Source organism: Aythya ferina (assembly GCF_964211825.1).
Source record: "Aythya ferina genome assembly, chromosome: 14".
In the NCBI taxonomy this organism is placed as follows: domain Eukaryota; kingdom Metazoa; phylum Chordata; class Aves; order Anseriformes; family Anatidae; genus Aythya; species Aythya ferina.
The window spans coordinates 3,633,020-3,659,650 of record NC_140312.1 but is presented as its reverse complement, the minus strand read 5'-3'; the positions used below and the strand labels follow the sequence as shown (position 1 = coordinate 3,659,650).

General features: G+C 41.2%; 3 protein-coding genes across 4 annotated transcripts; 2 read left to right on the top strand and 1 right to left on the bottom strand.

The window, feature by feature from the left end:
• The first annotated feature begins 495 nt into the window (after positions 1 to 495).
• Positions 496 to 3,472, top strand: LECT2 (leukocyte cell derived chemotaxin 2). The gene is made up of 4 exons (XM_084535219.1): positions 496 to 751; positions 1,986 to 2,082; positions 2,286 to 2,431; positions 2,953 to 3,472. Exons 1-4 carry the CDS (start codon positions 706 to 708, stop codon positions 3,117 to 3,119), a joined length of 456 nt encoding a protein of 151 aa, XP_084391345.1. The 5' UTR covers positions 496 to 705; the 3' UTR covers positions 3,120 to 3,472.
• Positions 3,473 to 7,460: 3,988 nt separating this feature from the next.
• Positions 7,461 to 12,567, top strand: LOC311444482 (myeloid protein 1-like). Its single transcript, XM_084535688.1, has 7 exons — positions 7,461 to 7,586; positions 8,206 to 8,347; positions 9,326 to 9,480; positions 10,019 to 10,189; positions 10,966 to 11,089; positions 11,637 to 11,791; positions 12,333 to 12,567. Exons 1-7 carry the CDS (start codon positions 7,541 to 7,543, stop codon positions 12,521 to 12,523), a joined length of 984 nt encoding a protein of 327 aa, XP_084391814.1. The 5' UTR covers positions 7,461 to 7,540; the 3' UTR covers positions 12,524 to 12,567.
• Positions 12,568 to 13,974: 1,407 nt separating this feature from the next.
• On the bottom strand, positions 13,975 to 26,469 carry LOC311444514 (F-box/LRR-repeat protein 21-like). Of its 2 annotated transcripts, none has more exons than XM_084535727.1 (7): positions 26,344 to 26,469; positions 23,504 to 23,603; positions 22,675 to 22,815; positions 19,841 to 20,278; positions 18,239 to 18,361; positions 17,440 to 17,611; positions 13,975 to 16,334 (listed from the first exon to the last, which is right to left on the bottom strand). In XM_084535727.1, the coding sequence occupies exons 4-7, from the start codon at positions 20,198 to 20,200 to the stop codon at positions 15,691 to 15,693; spliced, it is 1,299 nt and encodes a 432-aa protein (XP_084391853.1). In that variant the 5' UTR covers positions 20,201 to 20,278; positions 22,675 to 22,815; positions 23,504 to 23,603; positions 26,344 to 26,469; the 3' UTR covers positions 13,975 to 15,690. The 2 variants fall into 2 exon arrangements, with proteins under 2 accessions (XP_084391853.1, XP_084391852.1); XM_084535726.1 differs by having other exon boundaries at positions 23,504 to 23,599; positions 26,344 to 26,416.
• Between the last annotated feature and the right edge of the window lie 162 nt (positions 26,470 to 26,631).

Genomic DNA, 26,631 nt, shown 5'->3' with positions numbered 1-26,631 from the left:
TAAATTTGCTCAGCCCCAATGTCACAGGGTCCTGCACTTTGTCCGTTCGGGAACAGTGAAGATTGTAAACATCTCCCACGCCGTTAGCGCTACAGGTTTGTCATCACGGACAAAGCGATATCTGGGATGCATTAACGAAGGAATGGGGATGGGGAGTCCCATCTCATGGGCTGCCTAACCCAAGTTTGGGCACACAGAGTTTTTCCTTCATGAGGCATGGAGCTGTACCCACCTGCCTGTATTTCTTTCCAAGCCATGGTGGGACAGCAAAGGCATATATATATATTTTATATATATATTTTTTTTACATTTGAGTTCTTTTCCCCCTTTCCACCCATGGCATCTTGCTAAACATCAGAATTGGGCAACAGGCAGGAATGGAGAGAACTGCTTGCAAACTGTCCTTAATGTTTGGTTTTAAAATTCTTCTTTTTTGCTGTAAACAAAAGCAAACAAGAACACGCAGCTGGTGTTGCTAAACGGGCTGGAGCCTGCACACGCCGAGCAGCCAGGCTAGGGGTGCAGCCCATGGGCTGTTGGCAGCTCTTGCTCCTGGCCTGAATCTGCAGGCAAAAGCACTGCTGTCATGTAAATTTTCTGATTGGCTGGAAAAGTTGGGATACAGCCTCTGTTGGGATGTATAAATAGACAGTAAAGTGGTTTGGACCTTTTGCTTTGAAAGCAGAGCTCTTGAGGTGCATCAAGATGCACGGAGTCACCGCACTCGTCCTTCTGATTACTATCTCCAGTGGTAAGTAAGCTCAATTTTTGTAAACATTGCTCATTACAACCTGTCTTTTTTTTCCTTTCTCTGATTTTTGTCTTCTTCTCTCTCTCTCTCTTTGTTTGTTTGTTTTTTGTTTTGTTTTGTTTTTTCTTTATGTAGTATAGGAGCTGATTTATTCTGTGCCATTTTTTGCTTTTGAAAATCACTCCTCTCCCACTGCATAGAAACCTACATTGAAAAACCCGTTTTAGTTATGGTGGAGAATTGCAGCGAAATTTTGTAGGAGTGCTAACACTGCTTGAATAGCACAGAGTCAGCTGAGGTGCACCAATCACTAACAGCACGCATTTTTTCTTAAAAGCCTTTTACTTAAAGATCAGCCTGCTGAGCACAGAGTGTTCCCAGACGTGTTTGTGCATTAAATGTCATCACCTTTGCTTCCATAAAGAATACATGATTCGTTACAATAAATGAAGAATAGCTAGAACAAAGGGCTGCTTAGCTTGAGGAAGGCATTAGAGGTTTCCTGCACCTTTTAGCACCAGTCCTTCGTTGTATAATTTCCCCATTTGTGTATGCTCCCCGATGCCAGCAGGGCTGGTGCCTGCAAGGTGTTGATGCACACAAACAAACCACAGCCCGCTACTTTTTGCTATGCCAGCCCTGTTCTCCAGCCCCAAAGAGCATCACTTGGGCACCCTGGGGGCTTTGGTGAGGGAGACTGGGGCCTTTCGAGGCTTCCAGAAGGTAAAGAAGGGTGCCTCTGTTCTCCCTTTTCCCCTACAAAGCTCTTCCTCTCTCAGGTGTGGCTGGGGCTGTGTTATCAGCAGGGGTTTGGCTGTGGGTGACGACAGTGAAAGCTGGATCCATCACTTGGGTGGTTGGACTTGATATTGAAGGTTTTTTCCAGCTTAGATGATTCTGCAACTCTATAATTGTTTGTTCTGCGTCTTTGCTTTGCAGTCACTGCTGCAAGTACCCTCAGGTGTCATTGCACAAAGCATAAAACAAAATGAAAGATGTCTCACAGCATCCCTAAAATTAACTTCCATTAAAAGATGACAAATTATCTGGTTCCATGAACCTGATCCATGCTTACAACAAAGTCCAAAGGGATTTTACTCTTAATGTCAACAGACTTTCAACCAGGCCTTTAGATTTTTCTCTTGTGTGGCACTTAGCAATAGCAGCTGTTAAACAACATGGGTGGGGAAACCTCCTTGCCAGCTGCTGCCTTTCACCTTCTCTTCTTTTCTAGTTGCTGCAGGCCAATGGGGGAACATCTGCGCAGGTCAACCCTCCAACAAAATCCGAGGCTGTGACCAACACGGCTGTGGCCACTACAATGCCCCCAGGTCTGGGCTGCAAGGACAGGACAGCACTTGAAGCCTTCTTAACAAAAATAAGCACAAAATAGTGGGGGGGAGCGGGATGGGGTGGAGGAGCTGTGAGATTGGAGCTTTGGGGTTGTTTCCCTGGAGCTCAGGGCAGAGCAGGGTGATGGGGGGCAGCAGGAAAACCAACCCACTGCTTGCTCATGGGGTCTGCTCTTCTGCAGGGGAAGGAGGACGCACAAAGGGGTGGACGTAGTGTGCACGGACGGCTCGGTGGTGTACGCGCCCTTCGCGGGGAAGATCGACAAACAGGCCAAGCCCTACGGGAACGGCAACGCCATCGACAATGGCATCCAGCTGTCAGGAGCAGGTAGCCAAGCTGAAGGATGTGCGCTTGCAACCCCTGATTGCAAAATGCTCCCGGCTGTTTATTTCATTTTAAGCTGAGTCCAAATTTGTGACCCCTGCCTGAGCTGCGGAGTGTTTGCCTGTTGATGAATCCAAACAAAAAATGCATCTTTGAAAGCCAGGCTCTGTTTATGCAGGAAAATTGATTGATGCCAGGTTGTGGCATTTCCCATCTGTGAAAAAGGTTAAAGGATGGAGCCCTTTGCACATTGGGGATGATTAAAGGAAAAGCCTTGTATTGCTGATGCAGTTCTACCCAACTTAATCCCCTCCCCAGTCTCCTCCATATTTAATTCTCTTTTCTTATTCTCTCTCTCTGATGCTCTAGGAACATCACAGCATTTTCTGCAATGTTTCCTGCTGCTGTAACTCAAATCATTTTATTGTCATTTGTATTTTGCTACTGAGTGTTATGACTTTGCCAGGCTTTTATACACCGCACAGGAACAACAGTTTCTCCCTTTCTCTCCTCCCTCTTACCAGGATTCTGCATTAAGATGTTTTACATCAAACCCGTCAAGTACAGCGGCACCATCAAGAAGGGGGAGAAAATCGGCGTCCTGCTGCCCATGCAGAGCGTCTACCGAGGGATCATATCCCACGTCCACATCCAGAACTGCGACTTAACAAACCCCACTTCCAACCTGTAAGGGGAGGCTGCACATCCACGCAAAGCCTTCAGCTCCTCCCTTGGCTGCTCATTAAATTGCTTGGGCATCGGTGGCTGCTCTAGCAAAGTGGAAGCCACTGATCTTTCTCCATGGCTCCATGAGTATCCATAACCAAAATGCTGGTTGTTATCCTAGCATAGACATATAATACGTGCTTTAAAGCTCTTTCTGTATCCTGCACATCGCGATCGCAGCGTGAGGCGGGGAGGCACAGAGCCTCGGGGACCTCGCAGCGCTGTGCCACCAAACACCAGCGGTCCCTCATGAAGCCAGAAACCTCCCTGTGCTTACCTATGGAAAGTCATATCATTAAAGGGCTGTTCCACTACGAATTGCTTTGAATCTCTTTGGTGCCGCCACAGATTTGGGTTGGGTTCTGCAGATGGGGAAAGAAAATGGATAAAGCTGAAACTCAAATCTTTCCTGGGGCCCATCGCAAAAAATGTAAAATAAGGTTAATGAAGTAACTCTCTCCATTTCCCCAGAATCCTGCTTTCGGATTACCCTGCCAAGCTCAGGTTTCTTTTTGTCCAGGTGAGGCATTTCTTTCCATTAGCAAATCAGCTGAAGTCTTTCCCAAGAGAACAGAGTCCTGTTAACAGCACAGGGCTTTCCTGGGCAGTGCTAGCAGCCTGCTTCTGGCACTCAACAGGAGCTGCGGGCACACGGGTTTATTAATGCCACTGCAATCTTAGGTAAGCAGGAAAGCTGCTACAGTGGGAGCTGTGTATGTCCCAGCAGCAGGTTTGTATTTACAAGAAAGTACAGGAAGACATGTGCTACAGCTGTGAAAAATTCTGAACCTGCTGTGACCCACTCCCCTTCCTCAGGAGCCACTTTAGCCTTGCTATGAATAAAACATCAGCACATCCAGATAAATGTAAAGCTCAAACCTGCAGAGACACTGAGCCACAACGCCCAGTTCATTCTTCTGTGAATAAATAAATAAATAAATAAATAAATAAGAGTAGAAGCATTCCAGAAAAAGTCCTCAGTGTTCTCCAGTTAGTTTAGACCAAAATTTCCTTTTTTTTTTTTTCCCAGGATTTTTTTTTTTTCCCAGAGAAAGGAAATGTTCCCAGTTAGGTTTCACCTGGTGAACATCCCAGTTTTTAACCCAGTTAACCCAGCTTCTCCCATTTGCAAAGGGAAGGCCCCCAGCAAGCACCGACTCGCCGTGCTTTACTTTCTTTCATGCTTTTCTTTCTCAAAGAATCAAGGGACTTTTGGAGAATTCAGCCAGATCAATGTCTCAGATCTCCTACAGCATGATATGGATTTTAAATGCCAGGGCCAAAAATGCCTTGTGGCCAATCAACGAGCACAGCCTGCTGATTTTCCAGCAATACTACAATTAAAGCTGTTTAGACAAAGCTTATTTAATCATTGTGACTAAATCTCTCTTATCTCAGCCTGCTCAAGTGATCAGAAGCCTGATTACACAGTGAGAGCAATTTGTTTCCCATTCTGCCAGCTTGATTTTCACCGTGAAAGCCCACGCTGCTAATTGCACAAGTAAATTCTTCTATGTCTAAATTTTAAATTATACTTTGATTGTAAATGATTAGAACAAAGTATATTATTTATTTCCCAGAGAAACTGTGTTTAAGGCTCCTTAATGACATATTGTACAAAGCTCAGCCAGAGCAGCAAATGCCCGGCACCGATTCGTTCCCAGGCTGGCCAACTGTTTTGTAAAACAGATCTAGAAAGAGAAGCCCACAGCTGCAATACCAGCACCTAACCAAGAAATAGGACCTGCAGCTCTGCTTACAGCCCCGCGGGTGGCTTCTCCCCACCTTGGTGCCCGATCCCTGCCGCGGGGAAGGAAGTGGTGCAAGTGCAGCTCCCAGGGCTGTGCAACTCCCTGATTGTTCCATATCCTTCTGTTAGGGTGTGCTAAGTGCCCAGACGGTTGCTTTCACAACTGCACCTACCGACTGTTATACTGACATCTCTGTTGCCCAACACGGGAATCCCATCAGCTTTGGCTCAGCTGCCTCAGGCCCAAGGTGATGGGTCTGCACTTTGCAGCTCACCCAGCAAGGACAGGGAACGCAGTGAGAAACCTAAACTGCAGCAACACACGCATGACAACTCTTTTTTTTTAGAAGAATACTCTACCAGAAGTCTGATAGATATGTTATTGTAGCAATTGGCATTTTGACATGTTTTAGAGAGAGAGAACAAGATGCAATACTGTTAAGATCACTCACAAAGAAAATTTAATAAACATACACAGCTACCAGCAATTTGGAGTAAATTCTGTAACACAAATGAAATGGAAAAAAATAAAATAAAATGCAAAGAACAGGTAGCTGAGAGTGGTTTTATGAAATACCAAAGCAGGACTCAGAGAAAATCTTCAGTGCCTCTGCTCTGATAGCAGCTGCAACTCTGTCCTCCTGCCTAGCAGCTGGAGCTGGGCTGGCTGGCTTTACACCTGGCCTTCCCTTTGCAAGACTTCATAGAGCACATGAACAGGTGCTGTAATTTATTCCTTGGGAAAATTAAGAGCGTGTGAGTTCTCAAAACTTTATAAAAATCCTTAGCTTTTCAAAGCAGGTCTGCTGCAGGTGAACTTTGCCTTATGGTGTATCTAAAATATGGCGAGTGCAAACTGACAGCTGGGAGACACACCAGGAATAAAATCTAACACACCACCTTGCTTGCTCATTCATCCTTCTGTCTTCTGAATAGAGCCCAGGGGCCTTCGGGCAGCCTCTGGCACTGCACCGCCTTCTTAGAGAGGTTCTGGGCTCTTTGGGCCTCAAAGAGGTGACCAGGGACTGAAACAGGTGACTGGCAGCAGCTGTGGAAGTTAAGTGGCATGCACAAGTATTTTACACAGACAGTCACAGCAACTTTAAAGCTTTCTGGAAGTTCAGAGTAATTTAACCGAAATATGAAATCTTAGATCCAAAAACTAGATGACAACTCAAAGTGTGCTGAAGTCGAAGAGGAAGTGAGGGACCTGGGTCATGGAAAAACATGAGCTGGCTCCTAAGTCTCAGGTCATTTCTTCCTGGCAGGACACAGCTCTCCATCTGTGCAGTTTAACTAGCTTGAGAAATGAAGGCGAATAAGCCTGGAAAGCTGGAAACAACATATTTATATAAATACTTGTTTGGTGGCTCTGAGTGTGAAAAACAGCAGTTCTTTCTGGCAGGATGGGGGAGAAAACAGCAGGGATAAAATCACTAAAGCCACTAGTAATAACTCCAGGGAGGCCTAAAATATTGTTTGGGGGTTAAATATTGGCTGTAAAAGAGCTTGGAACCACAAGGCAGGAATTTGTCTCCAGCTGCTTGTTGCAGGGAGTTTCTGAGAAAACACAATTTGCACTCTTTGCAAACCAGCAGTGCAGCAGAGACATCTGCTTCTCCTCCGAACAAAATGTGCAGGGCTTCCAGAGGTTACTGTAGCTTGGAGCGCTGGACAGCTTATGCGAAAGCTCTGTACTTATTTAAATTTCATATTAAATAAGATCTGTTCGTAAAGAAAATCTAATGCTTTTCTGTAAATGGTGCAGAAAAACTGGCTGGAAGGAACAATGAGGAGATGTTAACCAGCTTGCTTAACAGTACGCTAGCTGAAGTCAAGCAAATGCTAAACAAACCATTATAAAACCTAGATTTTTTTTTTTAACTCCACATCAGTTATGCAATGTAACTTTGGCTTGTAACTGTTTGCTTCAGAATTTGAGGATGTTTTAACAAGTACTTCATTGTCAAAAAGCAGGGTTTCAGTTAAAGGACTTCATGGGTTTATGTCCAGACAAGGAAATCATTTCAGATGAACAGGAAAAACGGGCTGCCATGCAAAAGTAACTGTATTTCTCAGCCTAAGTGAATATTTGGGCTATGCCAAACATTACACCCTCATGTGTTCAATGTTGGAAAGCTGTAAGGGGCATATACCCCTGGGGAGGAGGTACTGGAGCAAGCAGTGATGGACACACAGGTTATGTACACAGAAGACAAGACAATGCAGAGACTTTTGCCCATCTTTTCCCAGCAGCTGAATCCTCTGAATCAGATTTTTGGTTCCCACCATTTTTGGCCTAAGTGTGCCCTTACTTGAGGTAGGGGAAGAAAAGGTGTTAAGAAATGGCTCAACCAGAGCTTCCTGAAATGCGGGACTGTTCATTTCCACCTGTTACTGTGTGCTAAGAGGCCAGTTATTTTATCCGCCTTTCCCAACCGGCTCTAACTGTTATATTTTGTGGACATCCTCAGTGCCTAATATGGCAACACCGCCTGCCCCGGGCTGTAATACTTTGCTCAGGGCTGATTGCCCAAGACAACTGATGTATGCCTTCGAAAACACATAAATACTAAAGGCAGCCACCACACCACGTCTTTGATTTGATCAAAGAACACCGGGGAAGCGGCCACACGATGCCAGCTCTCAGCCTGATCGCCCTGGTCAGCGTGCTGTCCGCTGGTGAGTTGAGATCTGCTGCAGCTTAGCTCAAGATTTTTAGGCAGGCACTCATTAATTTTTGAAATTCTCTCCAACATGAATAATGCTAAACTTTTTAAATCTATTTTTATGGAGAGTTATGGTAGTGTGTACTAGTATAATTAGAAAAACTAGGAAAGGGTTTGCATTTAGAGCTAGAGCTGTACTGAAGTGTTTTGGCTTAATGAAAAAAGTGAGTAGTTGGAATTACTTCAGAAACTAATATTTGAAATGTGTATCTAAATCTTTGCTTTATTTTAGTTTCTGTATCTTATAATAATTAAGACACAAGGCTTCCAGCAAAGGGATCAAAACTTTATATATATATAAAACAGGTTAACAGGTTGTACAATGTTCTCATAGATAGAGTTTGTGAAATTACAAAAGCTCCTGTACCATTCCCCACAGCCCTGTCTACCCGTCATTAAGAAAGGAACCTCTCTTCTGGGGCAGAAGTCACTCACATCTCCCACTTTAAACACTGTATGTGGCGGCTTATTTCCTTCTCTTGCACTGTGCTAACAGCTAACAATACAGTTCTTTTTTTTTCTCTCTCTCTTTTTTTTTTTTTTTTTTCTATTTGCCTCTTTTGCACATGAAGTTTTCGCCAAGCAGCTGGATGTCCACCCTCCCCAATATCCCCAACAACAGCACAGGCACTGGGCGCAGCTGTGCAGCGGGAATCCTTCCAACAGGATCCGAGGCTGTGACAAATACGGCTGTGGCAATTTCGGCGCTAGCAGGTAACCCAAGTGGGCACCGGGATCCTGAAGCCATGAAGCTTGTTATTGCCTACCTAAATCAAGAGCTCACAAAGAAAATAGGGTCAAGTTTAAACATCTTTCAAAAATCAAAGGCTTGCTACTGTTTTGCCTTCTTTCACCAAGACCTAAGCAGTACATAAAATCACTGATAGCATCTTTCTTTTTACCATGTATTAATATTTCTGCTTTTTTTTTACCATTTATTAATATTTCTTTTACACTTTTAAATGAGAGAAAATGGTTTTCTGTGTGATCACTTACTCATCCTTGGGACATTACTTGGCAATCTCACTGAAGTAATTACTGTTATTTTAACTAACAGACTCAGGGATGAAGAAGTAAGACTACTACATGTACTAGTAGTAACAGTAGTAACAGTAATGGAAAATATTTCAAGGGCTAGTGTAATTTATTCTTGTTCCTTATAGACCAGATACTTAGCTAACATTCATCAACAGATCTTATAAGAAACCATGCAGGTTAGATTGCACAAACAAAACTCTGCAGGCTTCCTTTTCTCTAAGTGGGCACCTCATAACAGAAAAGGCTATGTTGTCCTAAAAAATGCCTGGGCCCTACAAAAACTGTCCATCTTCATCATGCAACTTATGATTTTCTAAATGAGAAAATGCCAGACATGCAATTCTATTTACACCAACACAGAGGTATTTTGGAGTAGAAGAGAGGTACTTTGCAGTAACAGCTTGAAATGTCCCATGAGTTTGTTAAAATTTAAAACAGTCTTAAAATTTGAAATCTTGCCCCTCTTTACAGCAGGACAGATTAATACAAATATTTTGCAATTAGAAAAAAAAAAAAAAATTGAAGCCACTAACACTTTCCAATTTCACTGCAGACGTAACCATTTAAATTTTTAGACATGCTTCACGTATTGTGCTATCCGACCTACCTATACAGAGCCTGACAGATTGCATAATCCTGTATTTCTGTTTTCAGACAGGGCGGTAAAGGAGAAAGGCATGCGGGTGTGGATGTCATCTGTTCTGATGGCGCGACGGTGTACGCCCCGTTCAGCGGCCAGCTCTCCGGACCCATCAGATTCTTCCACAACGGAAACGCCATTGACGATGGAGTGCAGATCCGTGGGTCAGGCAAGTAACAACAGCAAGCTCATCGTGAGGCAGGCACAGGCAATACTCTTATTTGCTTAAGATATACCCGTGCCTTTTCAAGCAGAGTGCTGATTTAGTCTTGCACCTCTCCAGTTCCCATTCTGAAGCACAACCACTCTGCTGCTCAGAAATACCAAGAGCACCAGCAGGATACAGGCCTTTCCCAATGCTTTTTTTGGAGAGGAAGGAAGAAAGGAGTTGAAAAATAGCTAGCAGAAAAACAATACCAAAATACTAATACTAATAACAACAACAACAATAGTAAACAGTACAAATAACGTATCAGAAGCCCTCAGTTTTGCTGAGGGGATGTTTTCCTGTTGCTATTTTCCAATTCCTTTTCCCTTTTTCCACAGCAATCTAAATAATTCTAATTTCAGGATCATTGCTACCTTGACTATGCTTCTGCCTCATCCTTGCAGTCTCCAGTAGCAGACCAGCACGGAAGATTTCTTGCACACCACAAGAACAGAGGCAGCCAATGCTTCCTGACGTCTTCCTCCCTCATCTTTTCCAGGTTACTGTGTAAAACTCGTCTGTATTCATCCCATCAGATACCACGGCCAAATCCAGAGAGGGCAGCAACTTGGAAGAATGCTGCCAATGCAAAGAGTGTTTCCTGGTATCGTGTCTCACATTCACGTTGAGAACTGCGACCGCTCTGACCCTACTCCTCTCCTTAAACCTGGTAAAAGCAACCAACCATACCGAATAAGTTGAATAATGGATGGAAGGATGTTTAGTTGCAAATAACAATGATACCAAACAGCATGAGTCCTCTCTGCCTTACAGTCTTCCTAAGGGCAGCATCCAAAAGACATATAAACAGGACTGTAGATTACGTTACAGGAAGGAGAACTATTTTTAGGAGAAAATATTATTTATTAACTGTTAAGTTTTATCTCTCTCTCCTCATTGCCCCCAGGACACAGCAGCATCAGGTCCCAGCAACAAACTGAGTCAGACACATTTTTAACCTTCAAGCTACCAGCAAGGTTTTCAATATGACCTGTTATCTAGTTCAGATTTCAGGTTGATTTGTTTCAAGTACAAATTTAAAGATTTTGGTGTTCATGTAGAATAGGCGTTAAGGACTCCAAACCCATTAGCCTGTGGAAAAAAAAAAAAAAAAAAAAAAAGAGATGAGTCTTTTCCTACCCCTCAGTTTATACACTAGTTTACAACTGTGATAATCCTTTTTCTTATATTTTTTTCCCCTTCCCTTTAAAGTATTTTCTTTATAGCAGCCAGTCCTGATTAAGAAACATTAAGATGTAGCCTGAGGTGCACGCTGTACCTACATTTCCAAAAGGGTGACAAAGTTTGTGGAGGAAACATCAACTGCATGTACAGAATGTAACTGCAGTATGTTCCTACCTCATACGAAAATGTAGTAGTTGCAAATATTAAATACTTAAAAAATGAACCTAAAAGTTAACTCTGCTTTCCTGTTTCCGTATCCAGATGTTCCAGTTTTTCCATCAATACCACTAGAAGACATTCACTGGGAAGCTGTATGTGCTGGGAATCCTACAAACGAGATAAGGGGCTGTGATAAGTACGGCTGTGGATACTATGGAGCTCCAAGGTACCTTTAAACACGTGGGTTGTTGCTGCTGCTCTGTTGAAATAGAGCTGAACTCTGCTCAAGCTCTTTAAGAAATACAGCTCTGAGGGCTTAGGTTGGTCATGAGGAAGTGTTTTCAGTAGGGGGTAATGGAGCACCGAAACAGACTGCCCTGGTGCTTCAGAAAACCTCTGTGCTTGGAGGTTTCTGTGGCTGAGGCAAAACCGTGCCTGAGCTGGTGCTGGGAACGGCCTTGACTTGAGTTGAAGGTTAGACTAAGTGTCCTCTCCAGCTCCTTCACACCAGTACTTCTGTGACTGGACTGCTCTGTTTCAAAGCTAGTGAGAAATACATTTCCCTCCTCCCCATTTCCAAAGCTACAACTTTAACAGACCGTAGATAACAGACCATACATAATCTACCCGATTTTAACAGATCCTTTTGCCACAGTCGACAACACCAATGCTATCTTAGTGCTCATAACCTGCTTTCAGATCTCGCTCAGTGACCTCTCCCTACAAAATGGTAGGCCTGGCAGAGACTTCTCTAATTGTGTGGTTGTTTTCAGACGTGGTGGTAAGGGAGAAAAGCACAAGGGTGTGGATGTCATCTGTGCTGATGGAGCAACGGTGTACGCTCCCTTTTCTGGAGAGCTCTCCGGACCCGTCAAAATCTTTCATAACGGAAATGCCATTGATGATGGAGTCCAAATTAGGGGAGCAGGTAAAGAGCTATTTTTCATTTATTTTTCATTTTGTCTTGAGTTCATGTAAGATATGATCCCTGACAGGTAGTCAACTATTTAAGCAAACTGTATGTCTTCATCCATCTTCCATCCATTTGCATTCAGAAATTTCTGCTCCTTTGTTCAAATGCAATCTAAGACACCCAGTCTCAAGTACAGTGAGGCAAGATGTCAGTTCAATAACCCATTATTTAGTTTTCTCTCTACAAGTACTGAGGTTGGGGTCCAAATTGCAGGAGAAAAAATAATAATTAAAAATAGGGAGCCTGAGTTCTACAGAATGTCTTTCAAGCTCTTCTCTCTACTAAAGGAAAATTTCCCAACTTCTCCCTGCCCCTTCACCTTCCCATCTCTAACAAGCCAGCAGCTCTGACCACTATCTACATTTTAAGACCATAATATAGTATCTTTGCTCTTTTTGTATTTCCACTATTGCTGTCTTAGTGAAAAGGATAAGTTTTTTTGAAACAAAACAAATTCATGTCATCCGATTTTTTTTCTTCCTCTCATTTTCACCAGCGTTCTGCGTAAAACTACTCTGCATCCATCCCATCAGATACCATGGCAGAATTACCAAGGGACAGGTCCTTGGCAGGATGTTGCCAATGCAGAGAGTTTTTCCTGGGATCACATCTCATATTCACGTGGAGAACTGCGATCACTCCGATCCTACCAGCAGTCTCCAAAGGGGGAAGGGGAGAAGAAAGTGAAATGGATAAGTAGGAAGTTCTGAATAAACGCATCTCAGCATTCAGAAGGTGTTTTTGTTCTCATGTGGACAGACTATGTCAGAAAAGTACGGAAAAAGGCACTTTCCATACAGAATAAAAGTTACACAGCGTGCACAAGGGCTTACATTGCTGATTCAACACTTTGGGCCTCACCTAATACTGCAAGGCCCTAACATTACCATCTGTGCCAGCTATTAGCTTGGTACTGTTACAGTATGAGTAGTTGTTGGGAATATTTTATTTTAGGCTAATTTACCACCTTTATGACACCTTGACAAACAACGTTACTGAAAGCAAGATTATTTCAGCTTTTAAAGGCACCTGAACTGAGGGAAGCTTGCTGAAACACTCCCAACAGGCCTAAAAGATGCTGTTTGGGGTTGTCATGCCACAACTGATTCCTCTATTTGATGGCAAAGGCACACCACAAAAGGAAAGAAAGCAAGTTTTTCTCGGAATTTGCATTTGTGAGACAGCCAGGCAGGTAGCAGTCAGTAATGATGAGCTGTCTCCAGGAGTCAGCCAAGTCCACAAACCTGGAGACCAGCTCACCCCCTCATGTGGCAGAAAAGGTGCATTGCTGCAGGCTTTGCTGAAAGCTGGGCTTTCTGGAACGACCCTACAAATCTCCTTCGCCCTTCAGGTGCAGATTCTGTACTTCTCTTTAGGGTTTTTAGCTGTTCTAGCATCAAACTGTATGCTTCCATTATGCACTGGAAAAAATAGGGGTGTAAAAAGCAGAATTAATGCTGTTTCACGCAGGCTGGTAGTTTGATACTCCCATACCACCAACATAGGGACACTAAAAACAAATCCGTAACACAAACTGAAATTCAACATTAACATCAGAAGTTAGCTTCCCAGTTAGTTAGCTTCCTATGGTAGCAGTGAAGAATCAGTATTTCAAATGGAGACTAATGAATCGTTGTTGATATTTAATTATAAATTCAAATCAGTTGGTCTTACTTGTTCAGATCATTCACAGAATAAGCATACAAAAAAAAAAAAAATCACATAAAAACTCCCAGCATTATTAAATGCAGGCCCACTTTTCAAGAAGCTTGGAGCTGGGGTAAGCTAAGATCTATAGCTTCACAGAAAAGCTGCTCCAGTAACAGAGGAGCAGAGAAAGGAACAAGATTCAAATAAGCATTTTAAAGTTCCCCCCCTAGATTTCATTTCTGTACGTTGCCACTGGTGACCAATAATTCTGCTAGGTTGACTACAAAGGACTCTAGAACTTGTCAATGCTCTACAAGATTTATCCAGGTTCCATTTCACAGTTTGAGGCATGAACATGAAAGGATGATAACTAATTTTCTATAACTGACAGGAGTTCTGCTGCCTCTCTAGGACTGTCAAGTTCCTGCAGGACAGAACCCTACCTAAAGGGAGGACGAACAGTGACACAGACAGACAGGAGTCTAATATCAGCGCATGTATTAGATCAGTTTATTATGTTTACAGTTACAGCAAATCACGCATCTTAAACCAGGTACCATTTGGAAATACCTGCCTTTTGTTCGATCCCTGTGATTACAAAGCAGGTGCTTGAGTAATAGGTGTTAGTAACCAGAGCCAGATGCTTCCTTCTTCAATCGTGCAAGAAGTAGTAATGCATTATTGGTTCAGACATGCATTATGTATCACCTGAATTCCTTTAGCTTGTAACTGTGAACAAATCAAAAACATTCTGATCCATACAATGGAGGCCTTTACCCTTTTTTTTACAGTAAAAAAAAAAAAAAAAAAAAGGTATAGCTGTGGGAGACATTGACTCTTTCTCTGGTGTGACAAAAAACAGTAAATTAAATTACATTAAATGTAGACTTTCATTACAAACAGGAATGGGAACTACAGTGTGAAAACAAGTAAGGAAAAAAATATATACAATGCATTTCAGTTTACAAACTGTGCAAAATGTCATCACAAAAATACATGTACATACTCTAGTTCACATCAGCTCATCATTCTTTTCCATGGTGGAAAAAAAGTAAAGAAAGGCTTCTTCCTCAAAAGAAAATAACAAGTATTAAACAGCCTTATAATCACTCCTGAACCAAAAATTTCTGTATTACCTCCAGCAATACACATTCTAGAAATCAGGGCTGACAGCACAGCAGGAAAGTTAAGACTACTACAGGCCATTTTGGCCTCTAACTTGCAAAGAAGTTTTTGAAATGCTCTAAACCCTTAATTCCAGAAAGTGATTAAAAACAGCTATATTCCACTCAATCCTTTCTTCTCACTAGCCACATTTATGGGATCCTTCTTATCTCTGACTAATCAGAGTCCAGAACAGCCTTCAGACATCAACCTTTGTAATCAAAGATAGGAAACCCAGAAGATACTCAAACGCAGAAGCCACTCCGTATACTCTGGTTGTTTCCAAAGCACTTTGCTGCTCTTCCAAGCAATCTACAACTGAACTTTTAAATTCACTAACTTTAACACAATGTTTTTTCCATCCACTTAAAGCATAAGATAGAAAAATAAAGCACTGTACAATGCTGCCTCTACAGTTTAAGTCACTCTACCAGTTTAGCTAAAGTGCAATTTAAAATCTTTCAGACTTTTTTTGGTAGCATAAGCTTATTTACCACAACATTTTAATACACCAGCAGGACTTTATGCTAGACTTGAGTAACCTGGACTAGTGTAAGATTTTCATGTACAAGCTTTTTTATGTATAACAAGAATATTTTGAAAAATAGCTGCATAAAACATCATGGCAAATAAAAACAGTCTTCCTGAACTCCAAGTTGTATGCAGCTTCCCATAAAGTTTGAGTTGCTCAAGGAGAAACATTTGCTCCTGACTGCTAAAGAAAGACTAACAAAACACATGGAAAAAAAATTTAATGCGAATAGAACATAAGAACTGGAGCTCAGAGAAACCTAAGTTCACTGAAGGATGAAGCACCTGTAAACAACAGGCATACCTTCAGGAGTGTTAAGTACACTTAATCCAGTTTCTATTTCAAAGTACCATTAATATTCTTGAATATTTTGCTGTAACACTACTAGACATTCACAAGGTAAAAAACTCAAATCTGAAAATAAGTTTTCCTACTTCCTTTTTAAATTCTTTATTTGCATAGAAAGTAACGCTGTGTTTCTACTTGTTTATCCACCGATGAAGAGAGTTCACCATGTTGGCATCATATCAGGAAACCACATTCTTCCGAGGTGTTTGGAGACTTCCAAATGAAGTCGATCTAAGCTGTAATCATTATCTGGAATCAGTACCTCCTCCATTATAGAGAGCTGGTTAAGCCTGCCTCCACAAACCTTTACAAACTCAATAAAACCTCTGCAAGTTACTTCACATTCACCAAGTCCCATGGCTGTTAAGTTCTTACAGCGCTCAGCAATCTGAATAAGTTCATCATCCAAAGGCTGAAGTCCATTAGCACATACAACCAGCTCAATTAACCTTGGGCAATTCATGCCAATTCGACCTAACATTGCTTTGCTTACTGCACGACCAAAGTAAAGGTGGGTTACAGGAGTTTCCTCTCTGAAGAAAGCATCAAATTCTTCTTCATATAAGAAGAAATACATCACAATGTTGACTTTGGGGGAGTGTTTAACAAAAGCATCCCAGCTTTGTTTCTTAATGGTGTGAAATTCAACTTGTCCAGGATTTTCACTCACGATGTCTATGCGAAGGTGTTCAAGGTCAACATGTTTTTCAGTTGAAAGAGCCAGCAATAGTTCATCACTTAATATGTAGTAGTTCAAAGCCAGCTCCTTAAGTCCATGACAGTGGTCAGCAACACAAAGAACTCCTGAGAAACAAACAAAAAGAATTATATTCAGTATTTGTTTTACAGAAAAGTTATTTGCTGCAAAGTTCGAGCAACTACTAACTCTATTGGCTTGAGTATTCATGACCATATCAAAAAAAAAGCAAAGCCTAATTGAAGTTCTAGATATCCACATCCTTTTGTGGGATTTTGGCCACAAATACTTAACAGTAACAGAAGTAAACCTAATTAGTCACATTTATCTTGGCTATGCTTTTTTTTGGTTCCTCTTTGCCTTTCCTTGTCCAGAATTTCCTTAGCAAGAGTAAATTCAGATCAGGTAAGATCCAGGTGAACTTGCCACTGTTCCCTTTCCTTCCCCAATGCTCATTCTTTCAGCATTTATCTGAATATTCTATTTAAATGACCATCAGCAGCTAAATTTAATAGTTAAAACAAATCTTTCCATAGACTATGACATAAATAACACACTGCTCTTTATCTGTTGGAACAGAGTACACAGATTAAATCACCTTTTGTGGACTCTGGATAAGAATACAGGACAGAGACTAGACCAGCACACCCTTCCCCTAGCTCCAGGGGGATTTCATGTAAGAAATAAGTGAGAAGGGACTCAAAGGTCCTCTGAGCAAATACAGCAAATACAGCAAGCCTGTATTTTCTAGTGCCTTTAGGTGGAGTGAGCCACTCGTCAACCAATACTTAACTGAGCAAGTCCATACTACCAGATCTGAACACAGGAGGGCACTACAGAAACTCAGACTCTTGCTCTTACACTACCAGTTGTTAAAATTCATATGCCCCTTAAGGTGTTTTTCTTCTTTTTCTTTTTTTTTTTTTTTTTAAACTTTGAAGTATAACAATTTTGTTCATTAAATTAAACTCAAAGCATTTTGCAAAAGAGCTTTATGGACAACTGCTTTCACGTTCTTCATCCCACCAACTAGTAACTGATCCATGGGTCTGGGATTTTACACGTGCATTTCCACAAAATACCAGTTAAGTTTACAAAGCTGCATGTATAAACTGTCTATATATAGTAGATGAGTAATTGCTTCAGAAAGTAGGTCATAACTATTGTCTTATACTGCTATATTTTTCATATATCTATATATTCACTACTCACCAGCAGGTGATAAATGAGGACAGCTGCTCATTTTTAGCAGTTTTAGAGTATCGCTATTGTTCGCAACAAGAACCTTCAAGGACGGATCATCAAGTGGTGTGTCATCTATCTTGATTGATGATAACGACTTGGAGTTTACAAAAACTACAGTAAGTGCTGAAGCAAAGTGAGCCTGTTTGGATAAATTGGAGGAGGGAAAAAAAGTCTTACGAAAGATAAGCAGAACCTCATCTAAACCTCAGGTTTTGCTTATGCAGAAAGTACAATTATCACTTCCCAAGCAACCCCTTTCTTGTGTAAAGCACAAATGCTTAGTGTTTTTGTTTTTTTTTTTTAAATGCTGCTATGTCACAAAAATTAAGTTTACATTCAGTAGTCAACCCATACACTCAATCTTTCCATTGTAGTATAACAGTGGAAAGTGAACACAGTGACTAGCACTAGATACATTGCAGCATGTGTTCATTATCATCTAAAAATGTGAAAACTCAGGCCTTTTAATTAAAAGTACAGACATGGGAAATTGTTCATCAGCACTCCTAGTTTTAACAAATGGAATCAACAATCTATTACTTTCCCAATACTAATTGATTTCACAAAGTAAAGACAATTTCACAAAAAAAAAGTGAATAACAAGTTTCACAAGTCTGTAAAAGCAGTATTAAATATCTTCCTATGAGCAACAGCACAAGAAAAATCCAGAAAGGTTAACGGAAAGGTTAAAGTAATCAGGAGTGCACTACTTTTTCTTGAAAAACATTTAAGTCACTCTTTTCAAAAGCAGTTTATAGAACACTACCTTTGAGACATTCATGAAGCTTGGTTTTGCTGTAGAAATCAAACCCAATGTCTTGATAGAACAGTTAACCAACTGAGAAAGGATGTCACAGGCTGCTTCTGCTGACTCAGTGCTACTATCAACCTACAAAAGCAAATTAAAAAGCATTAAGTCATTCTTTATTATATTTTAGAAAACAGTGATAATGATACCCAAGACTTCACAGTCCACTACCACTTCAAGCTGTATTGTACCAGGTTTCATTCACCACCAAAAAAAATAACGTTAATTAGAAATTTCAAGACAAGAGAGTTCAGGAAGGTTTCTGTTAGAAAATGTTCTCAAGTATGGTTATTTTCAGTATGGACAGACAGCTCAGATCTAGACCTTCTCTTCAAATAACTTCATGCCTTCCTAAGTAACTTAGTGCTGGTATGACAGACAGTGGTATGTATGTACTTTAAATGCCAATTCCAGAATTTTAGAACAGAAAAAAAAAAAAAAAAAAAAAAAGACTTGAGAAGGCCTAGATATACTCCAACACAGTAATCCATTTTCCCTGCAGGGAAGACAGCTTCACATTTTGAATAAATAACTTATTCCCAATTCATCTGTAAGATCATGTGTAAAACTGATGGCTAACTTTGGACGAAACACTATTTCATCTCTCCTTCTTCTTCTCTGATAGCTGAAATGAGACAGCTTTTCATTGATACTTGAAGATATATCTGAAGAGCCTGTAAAAGTACACAAGCTGCACGAATAGACATGATATTGCCAATGTATTACCATCAATTATATTAAATGTAAAAGTTACAGGTACTTAACTGATTAACCATGTGCTGCTACACAACCAAATCAGTATCTCCAAATGTAAAATTCATAAATCTGCTGACAAAGAGAAGCTTCAGATTTTAATCTTAGCTTTAATATCAGTCCTTTCTTTTTCTTTTCCTTCACAGCTTAGAACTATGACCTCTGCTAAGGAGAAGTGACTGTAAAACATTAACAAAGCACCTGCAATTGAACCTATCTTCTCAGATAAACTATTAGTGAACCACACTAAGTATTCAAACAAAAGCAGCCTGAATTTATGCAGTCCTGAGACTACAAACTCAGCCTTCATCAAAATCAAGTTTACTGTTACTTCGTTCTTCCTTAAGTGTACGCGTGCCTGCCTGTACAACATATCTCCCCTATTCACTTGAGTTCTAAAATGTCAAGATACACTACACTCACTGTATAATTTTGCAAAATAGGGCTGTGCATGTAAGATTTAAATTCACTTCCTCGAATTCTTCCACGTGTAAGAAGCGTTTATCCACACAATCTACTGATGACTCAGATTGCCACCAACATTGATTCACAAGAACTCCGCAGGATATTCTTAGAACATATCATTCAATCTTCAGTGCTATACCACATAATGCTAACTCTCTCTTTACTTTTTGGGGAATAAAGCGTAGAATCAGAAACAGTGTGCATGTGTGATAAGTTTTTGCATAGCTGCATTTTTAAATATAAAGCTTTCCAGGTACAAGACTTCAGCCAACCAACAGAAAAGCTGCATACATTAGGCACAGCAACACAATGAAATGAGGCTCCACTCATCTGAGACTTTACCTTGAAGCTGACGTACTGCAGATGATCACCATGCTTCTTAATAATCTGCTGAATCAGATCAGGATGAGTAGACTTTAAGTAAGAAGTAGCTGGCTGGGTAAGTTCAAATTCAAATCTCCTCCAGAGATCTGGGATGTGAAAAACTTCATTCCACCTTCGGCAAACAGAAGATGCCCTGGCTCGATCTACTAAAGGTAGAAACTGGAAAATGCACAGAATAACATGGTGTGGAAGGCTTCCCCAGTCCACCGAGGCAAGGGGGTCAGATTCACCAAAGCAAGTTTTCTGTTTTTTGTTTTTCTGTGATGGTTGAGGAATTTGATTTTCAACCACAACTTTCTGCCTAGCTCTCTTCATCATGAAAGTTTCAGGCACTAGAAAAATCCAACGTACTCAAGCTGCACAAATTTCTTGAATGTTCTCGCATACAGTAGGTCTCTAGAAAATAATAAAAAAGTGTCAGCAAGTGGAAACAGTAAGAGATAATGGATTATTAACATGCTATATTTAAATTTTGCCATGAAAAACATTATGTATGTATGTATTTATCTACTGCTTAGATGTTAGCAAGGACCTTGCTTTACAATACCATTTATTTTGTACAACTTGGTTTGAATCCGGAGAAAACAGTTTGGTTTTGTTTTTTTTTTTTCCAAAGTACAGTTTCATCTGTTAATACTTCATGGTGCATCAAGCACTTTGTAGGAAAAACGTGTTTTTAACAGCAAGAGAGCAAATTCTGTACATTTAAGTTTAAAACTCGAACTACAAGAATTCTATCACATACGGAAACCAATTCATAACAACTCCCTTTAAGCAACCATGAACTTTGAACACGTATCCAGAAGAATCCAATTCAGAAGCCCTGCCCGCCCCCTCCATAAACTTTTTTTGAAGGGTGAAAAAAAAAAAAAAAACACACACACAGGCCAAGCACAGGAAAAGGTGTTTGTACAGCTAACAGTGAACACAAGCTTTAGGGGCCACTTAGGAAAACAGGGCAAAGTGAGGTTCACAGGTTGTTTTTCAGCATGAAACACAGTGACCCCTGAACACAGCAAACTCCACGACTCTACTGTACAGAACAACCTCTGCTGCATGAGTCAGAGCTCAGAGAAGAGCAGAAAAGCTCTGCATTCTTCAAGAATCACCAGAACACATTGCATTTTTTTAATTGAACTGTTTTTCCATGACAACCCTCATGGCACACTTTTTCTGGGTTTTAATTTCCTTTAATATTATTTCCCCCCTCTGTAAACATTAAATTAGATAAAGAAATATTAAGAAATAAAAGATCTGACATCTAGAATGAAAGCTTTCCATAGCATCTCATTATGGTGGGGGGAAGAACACCTGCCAGTACACAGACTACCCTATCAAGAGTTTATCTGACAGTTATCTTTCCCTGATGCATCCTGATTTGTAGGCTACTGTCATTTCTGACATGAGTGTAACAATCCACTTTTATGAAAGAAAAGCCTGTACATCGTCTAAGCGGGAAAGAATCTAGAAAATTAAGTGCTGTTCGTATCATCAAGTTCACTTCTGTTTATCCTCTTAAATTGTCTCAACCACCAAAGAATTTATTCCAGCAGTCTTCAGGTATCTTCACCTTAGTCTCTTTAAGCTTCCATTTATAATAGAGACAACTCATAGATGCTGAGGGATAACCTAGTAACACCCTTTAAATTATATTTAATAACTGAATCTGTTCTTTCCTGAATAAGACACATGCCTTACACACAAGTGGGAAAAGGCCGCAACTCAGAGAGAATGAAGAGTGTTATGTCTGTATTTCAATATATTCCACTGCAAAACAAAGCGGTATTTCTAAATAGTACATTAGTGTTACTTAGGTAGTGAAGATGTTTATTCATGCTGAGCTTGCATTTTGCTCCTAGATAATTTTATCAAATTAACACCTACGTGACCACGTTTTATGACTTTCAATGCTTAAAGTCACACAATGAACGGGCGTTCCAAAACATTATGTGTGGATGTAGTAATCAACAATTACATAACTCTCTCTTCTAGTTAATGGTAGCCATGCTAAATTTAGTTTGAGTCAAATACCTGCTAATTTTTTAATCCTCCTCCCTCCTAAGGAGGAGTTAAAATTTTAGCTGTTACCTAAAACTGAAGTCCTGACCCAAAAAAATCTAACTAAACAAATGCTGTTGTCTAAGATGCTTCTCTACACTTTTGCTACTGTCATGCCATCTCTGAAAAAAAAAAAAAAAAAAAAAAAAAAAAAACACACAAAGTTTTCACTTTCTTATTTGAAACTCGTTTGGAGCTTTACAGGTACTGTTCTGGCTCCCACAAAGGTTTTGGCATCTGAGAAGCACCAGAAAGGACACCCTTCCCTAACCCACAGGCCAGGCTATAGATGGGATTACGTGAAATGCAGCACATCCACTCCAGAAGAACAAAGGGATGTGACAAGGCGTATATAATACACACAATCTCCCTGATAAAAAGAAGCCATAATTTTTTCTTGGTGCTACATCCCTTTAAAACAGATAACCCTAGAAATTCTATTTTTAGTATTCTATTCTGCAGTGCTTTTAAAACAGGCAAAATTACACTGTATTACTCACTGTGGGATACGAAGTCAGAAAGAAGGTCCAGAAGTTATATCTCACAAAGTTTTGCCAAACAAAGACCTACCATTTACTGTGAAGGTGTGAATGCTTATTTCATTTTGAATACTTAAACTAAGAAGAGCATGTAGGATTATGTTTGTATCTATTTTAGAACTTAATTAAGTAAATTATACTTCCCTGTGATATAAACAGGGTAGCATTCAATGAGAGGCTTACATGCACACACACCTCCAAAGAATGTGGAAGTTCCCGTCAAGTTACCAGCACCTTTCTGGTATCTGAACATCCATCCCACTGTTGAGTCATCCTGTACGTGTGCTTGGATTCCTTAACCAGAAGGCAGTGATGGGTCCCAAAAGATGAACTGACCTGCAAAGCCATTGACAAAACAATAGATAAAAACAAAATCTGGGAGAGCCAGAGGAAGAACTAAGTGCAGCTTTGGAAATAAGACCGAGATGAGCTGTGCACTCAGTGCTTTAAGTCAGAGAGGGAAATAAAACAGTAAGTGTGAAAAGGAAATTGGTTCTGCCCAATGTTGTCATCTGAAAGCTATCATTTAGCTAATGGAAAGGTGCAAGTGCTGGCACATGTCTAGTTTTGGCATTATTAGCCAACAATATTAGCCACAGCGCTCTTATGCAATGCAGATGCAGCTTTGAATTCTTGTAAGTTATTTAAGAAGTTATGTACCCACATAAGAAGTTTTCCAGCTCACTGTATACCCATACATTATTAAAAACATAATAGTTAAAAATATGATTTTTCGGTGGCCTATTATACATACAGTTGACAGGTACTACACGTTCTGCAGTAAAGTGAGCTGAACATCCTTTGCTAACTCTGCATGGCACGTTAAGAAATCTAAAATTCATTTACAATACTGCTGCCAGTGTCTAACACACAAAAGGTAGGTTTATAATGACATATATCACCAGAGTACATAAATAACACAACTAAGAGTAAAAAAAACAAGATGCAATTTCAAGATTTAACACAGAAGTACAGTAAGTATATGCTCATAACCCACATGGAGTTCTTTCAAGACCTTTCTTACCTGAAGAATGCTTCCAAGTTACAATAGGCAATAAATGAGTGAACTGAGGCAGCTGCGGCCATGGGGTACTCAGAAGCATCTGTCTGCTTTCCCCTCCTGTCTGGGGAAAACACCAAAAAAAATCTTTATTAGTTAAAAAAGACTAGTAAGAATAATATTTTTTCCTATACGAAATAATAGGAAAATACATGGACAATGATTTATACATTCTCGTCCTTACATGAACATGCTTGAAGGCATCATAACACAAAGTAGTTTACCCCGCATTGCAAATTCCGTGTTACTGATAGAATTGTGAGGTCAGGTAAAGCATAAAATAGCTGGGAAACAAGTGTTGTAACTGCATTCACCTTGTACTGCTCAGCAGCACAATGTGAACAGTACATTATTCAATATTTGCATTGTTGTTACTGTTAATAGTTTGATAAACAACACTGCCTGTAACTACTAACATACTATAAAAGTAATGGAAAACAGAATAAGAAAAAAACACACAGATTTTTCTGCCTTTTTCTGTTCCTTGGCAAGGCTGTGCAAGGCTGTCTATCAGCCCGCAGATCTACGTGGCAGGTGACCTAACACAGACACTCTCTCCTCTGGCACATGGCACAGCTTCCTACCACCACTCATGCCAGCAGCCTGAAGTCACCACCCTAAACACAGTCCCACGTGCAAGGAGCAGGACAGGAGCTGCAGTCCCTCAGTAACCAACCACCCAGCCTGCAGCCTCCTCCCTGTTCAAAAGCTCCCAGAAAGCAAGTGCCAGCCTGTCCAACCTGGCAGGCCTATCACCAACTACCACACCTGGGGTGCGTTGGTTAAAAGCCCCCTACTTCTGTTCATGCTGTTCGTCAATTCCCGATGGAATTGACACTTTTACTTCACAGGTAAAAGCAGAAAAAATGTAGATAATGCATTAAAAACATCATGAAAAGTCTTGTTAACAAACAAGCAAGAAGCAGATGCACAGTCTAATGATGTTTCTTCCTTCAAATGTCCAAGGTTGCAAGTACCATTCAAAGGAGCATAAACCATGTTGGCTAATCGAAGCAGGAATAATAACAATAAAAAAATATTTAATCAAAGATGTGTGTGCAAGCTTTTAGGTAAATAACAGCGATGTGTTAGCCTAAGGCAGAGCTGCCCAAATTATTATCAAATGTAAACAGCAGCAGCACAGTTGCTGAACTTTGATAGATTCTGATAAACTGATGAGGTCTGTTCATATTCAAATTTGTGTCAAGCTCAGTATCAAATACTGGTACACTACCATATACAGCTCTTTTCCTCTACAAACTCTTTAACTGTAATATACTGTGATCAAGTACGTTGCACAGCTGCATGTTAATCCTACTAAAACAAATCCATATCCACGCATTCAACAGAGATCCAGAAAAGTTCAAGTTAAATCACTGTTTCTTCAGCTTGTCCTGGTAACAGAACCACAAACTTCTGCTAAAATTAAGACTTTCAAATCTCTCCCATGATACAGGGGTCTCAGCAGGGGATTCCCAAGAAGCGGTCAGCAGCGGCTCTGTTAGCAAACAGCTGTTTGCTATTTCCCATGCTAAAACAGCAGTCAAAAAAAAAAAAAAAAAGCCCAACATATCAAAGATTCAGGCCACAAAGAATTAGCAGCTTTCATGTATTTCTGGATTCTACCTGCAGTTCTCAACACCAGGGGGCTCAACAGAATTAAGAAAATAGAATACTATAAGAAGTTTTTAATAGAGATTAAAAAAAATTGGAAGTTTATGGATCTGTCCTTAACAGTTAAAATACATGTCAAACTAATAAAAATGTGTTCAGGAAGCCCCATTTCAGTGCTGGTAACAAGGCCACCCTCTCAGGAGGGTACAGAAGTTGGCGTCTGTCTGGGCAAGGAGAGGCAGACACCGCACCCAAGGCGGGCAGCACTGGGAGGCTGCTGGCACAGCCTCACACCCACCTGCTGAGCATCAGCATTTCAAAACAGAGATCAAAAACGTGTTTTAAGCCTAACTTTCAGAAAGTGTAGTCATTCAGTGCAGTGAAGTCAAAGACTAAGCTTTTTTCTTCATTTCAGGCATAGCAATCTTTTTATGGGTGAGTGTGGGAAGCAGCTGTGCTTCTGAGCAAGATTTATTTTTTAATCGATCCTAATCTTTCTCAAACTGAGCCTCTCTCCCAGGGAATTTATCACTTTTGAATATGCTTATGGCAAAACCTCAGAAACCTACAAGTAGCACCGTCCAGCTGAACATCTTTATTTACTGTTTGCATTACCTTTAACTTCAGAAATACAATCATATTACCATTTTTTGTGTTATTTAGGTGACAAAAATTAGCTACTGAAGTTTCATTAATGCAGTTTTTAAAATAAAACCACCCACATTCGAGCAGCTTTTCCCCAGCGATGGTATAATGAGCAGACCCCAAGCCTACCCCCTCCTTTACAGGATGACACATCTGAAGCTCCCAGCTCTTTAAAGCACACATTATCAATAAATATTCTTCCCCCAGTTTTGCTGGAGGTGTTTCGTGCCAGCTTTAACACCCTTTTTAGCCTCTTTAGCTGGGACCAAGCCCCTCCGGGCGCCCAGCCCCAAGACCCCCATGACACCCCCCAGCCCAGCCCCAGCTCCCAGTGCAGGGCTCCCCGTCGGGCAGGCGCCCACCCAGCACACATCTCCCCCTTTATTTCCCTCCTTATACCCCCTATGCGATATGCAGGGAACCCTTCCCGGAGCTGCCCCCGCAGCCCCTCACCGCCAGCCCTCACGGCTCGGGAGCCATCAGAGCCCCCCAGAGGCGGCGTGCGGCTGCCCGGCCGCGGCCGCCCCCCTCTCCCCGCAGCTCACCGCCGCCTCCCTCGCACGGGCAGGGCCGGGCCGAGCCCAGGCGCAGCGAAGCAGAGCCCCGAAGCCTCCCGGCCGGCCGAGCGCCCCGGGCACGCCGCCGCCCGAGCAGGGGAGGGACGAGGCGGGGAGGGGACGGGGGCGGCCCTGCCTCTGTCCCGGTCCCGTCCCCTCAGCCCCAGGCGCATGCGCGGGGGGCAGGCACATGGCGGCGGCCGCCATTTCGTGCCCAGGCGGGCCACGTCCCGCGGCTGAAATGGGGTGGTGTGGTGTTTGGGGTGTTTACTCCTC

Coding starts and splice junctions, on each gene's coding strand:
- LOC311444514 (XM_084535727.1), bottom strand. CDS start 20,200: ATGATGAAGAGAGCTAGGCAGAAAGTTGTGGTTGAAAATCAAATTCCT. Junction 17,612..18,238: donor GCTTCATGAATGTCTCAAAG/GTAGTGTTCTAT, acceptor TTATCCAAACAG/GCTCACTTTGCTTCAGCACT. Junction 16,335..17,439: donor TCCTCATTTATCACCTGCTG/GTGAGTAGTGAA, acceptor TTTGTTTCTCAG/GAGTTCTTTGTGTTGCTGAC.
- LOC311444482 (XM_084535688.1), top strand. CDS start 7,541: ATGCCAGCTCTCAGCCTGATCGCCCTGGTCAGCGTGCTGTCCGCTG. Junction 9,481..10,018: donor AGTGCAGATCCGTGGGTCAG/GCAAGTAACAAC, acceptor CATCTTTTCCAG/GTTACTGTGTAAAACTCGTC. Junction 10,190..10,965: donor TACTCCTCTCCTTAAACCTG/GTAAAAGCAACC, acceptor TTCCGTATCCAG/ATGTTCCAGTTTTTCCATCA.
- LECT2 (XM_084535219.1), top strand. CDS start 706: ATGCACGGAGTCACCGCACTCGTCCTTCTGATTACTATCTCCAGTG. Junction 752..1,985: donor TCTGATTACTATCTCCAGTG/GTAAGTAAGCTC, acceptor CTTCTTTTCTAG/TTGCTGCAGGCCAATGGGGG. Junction 2,432..2,952: donor CATCCAGCTGTCAGGAGCAG/GTAGCCAAGCTG, acceptor CCCTCTTACCAG/GATTCTGCATTAAGATGTTT.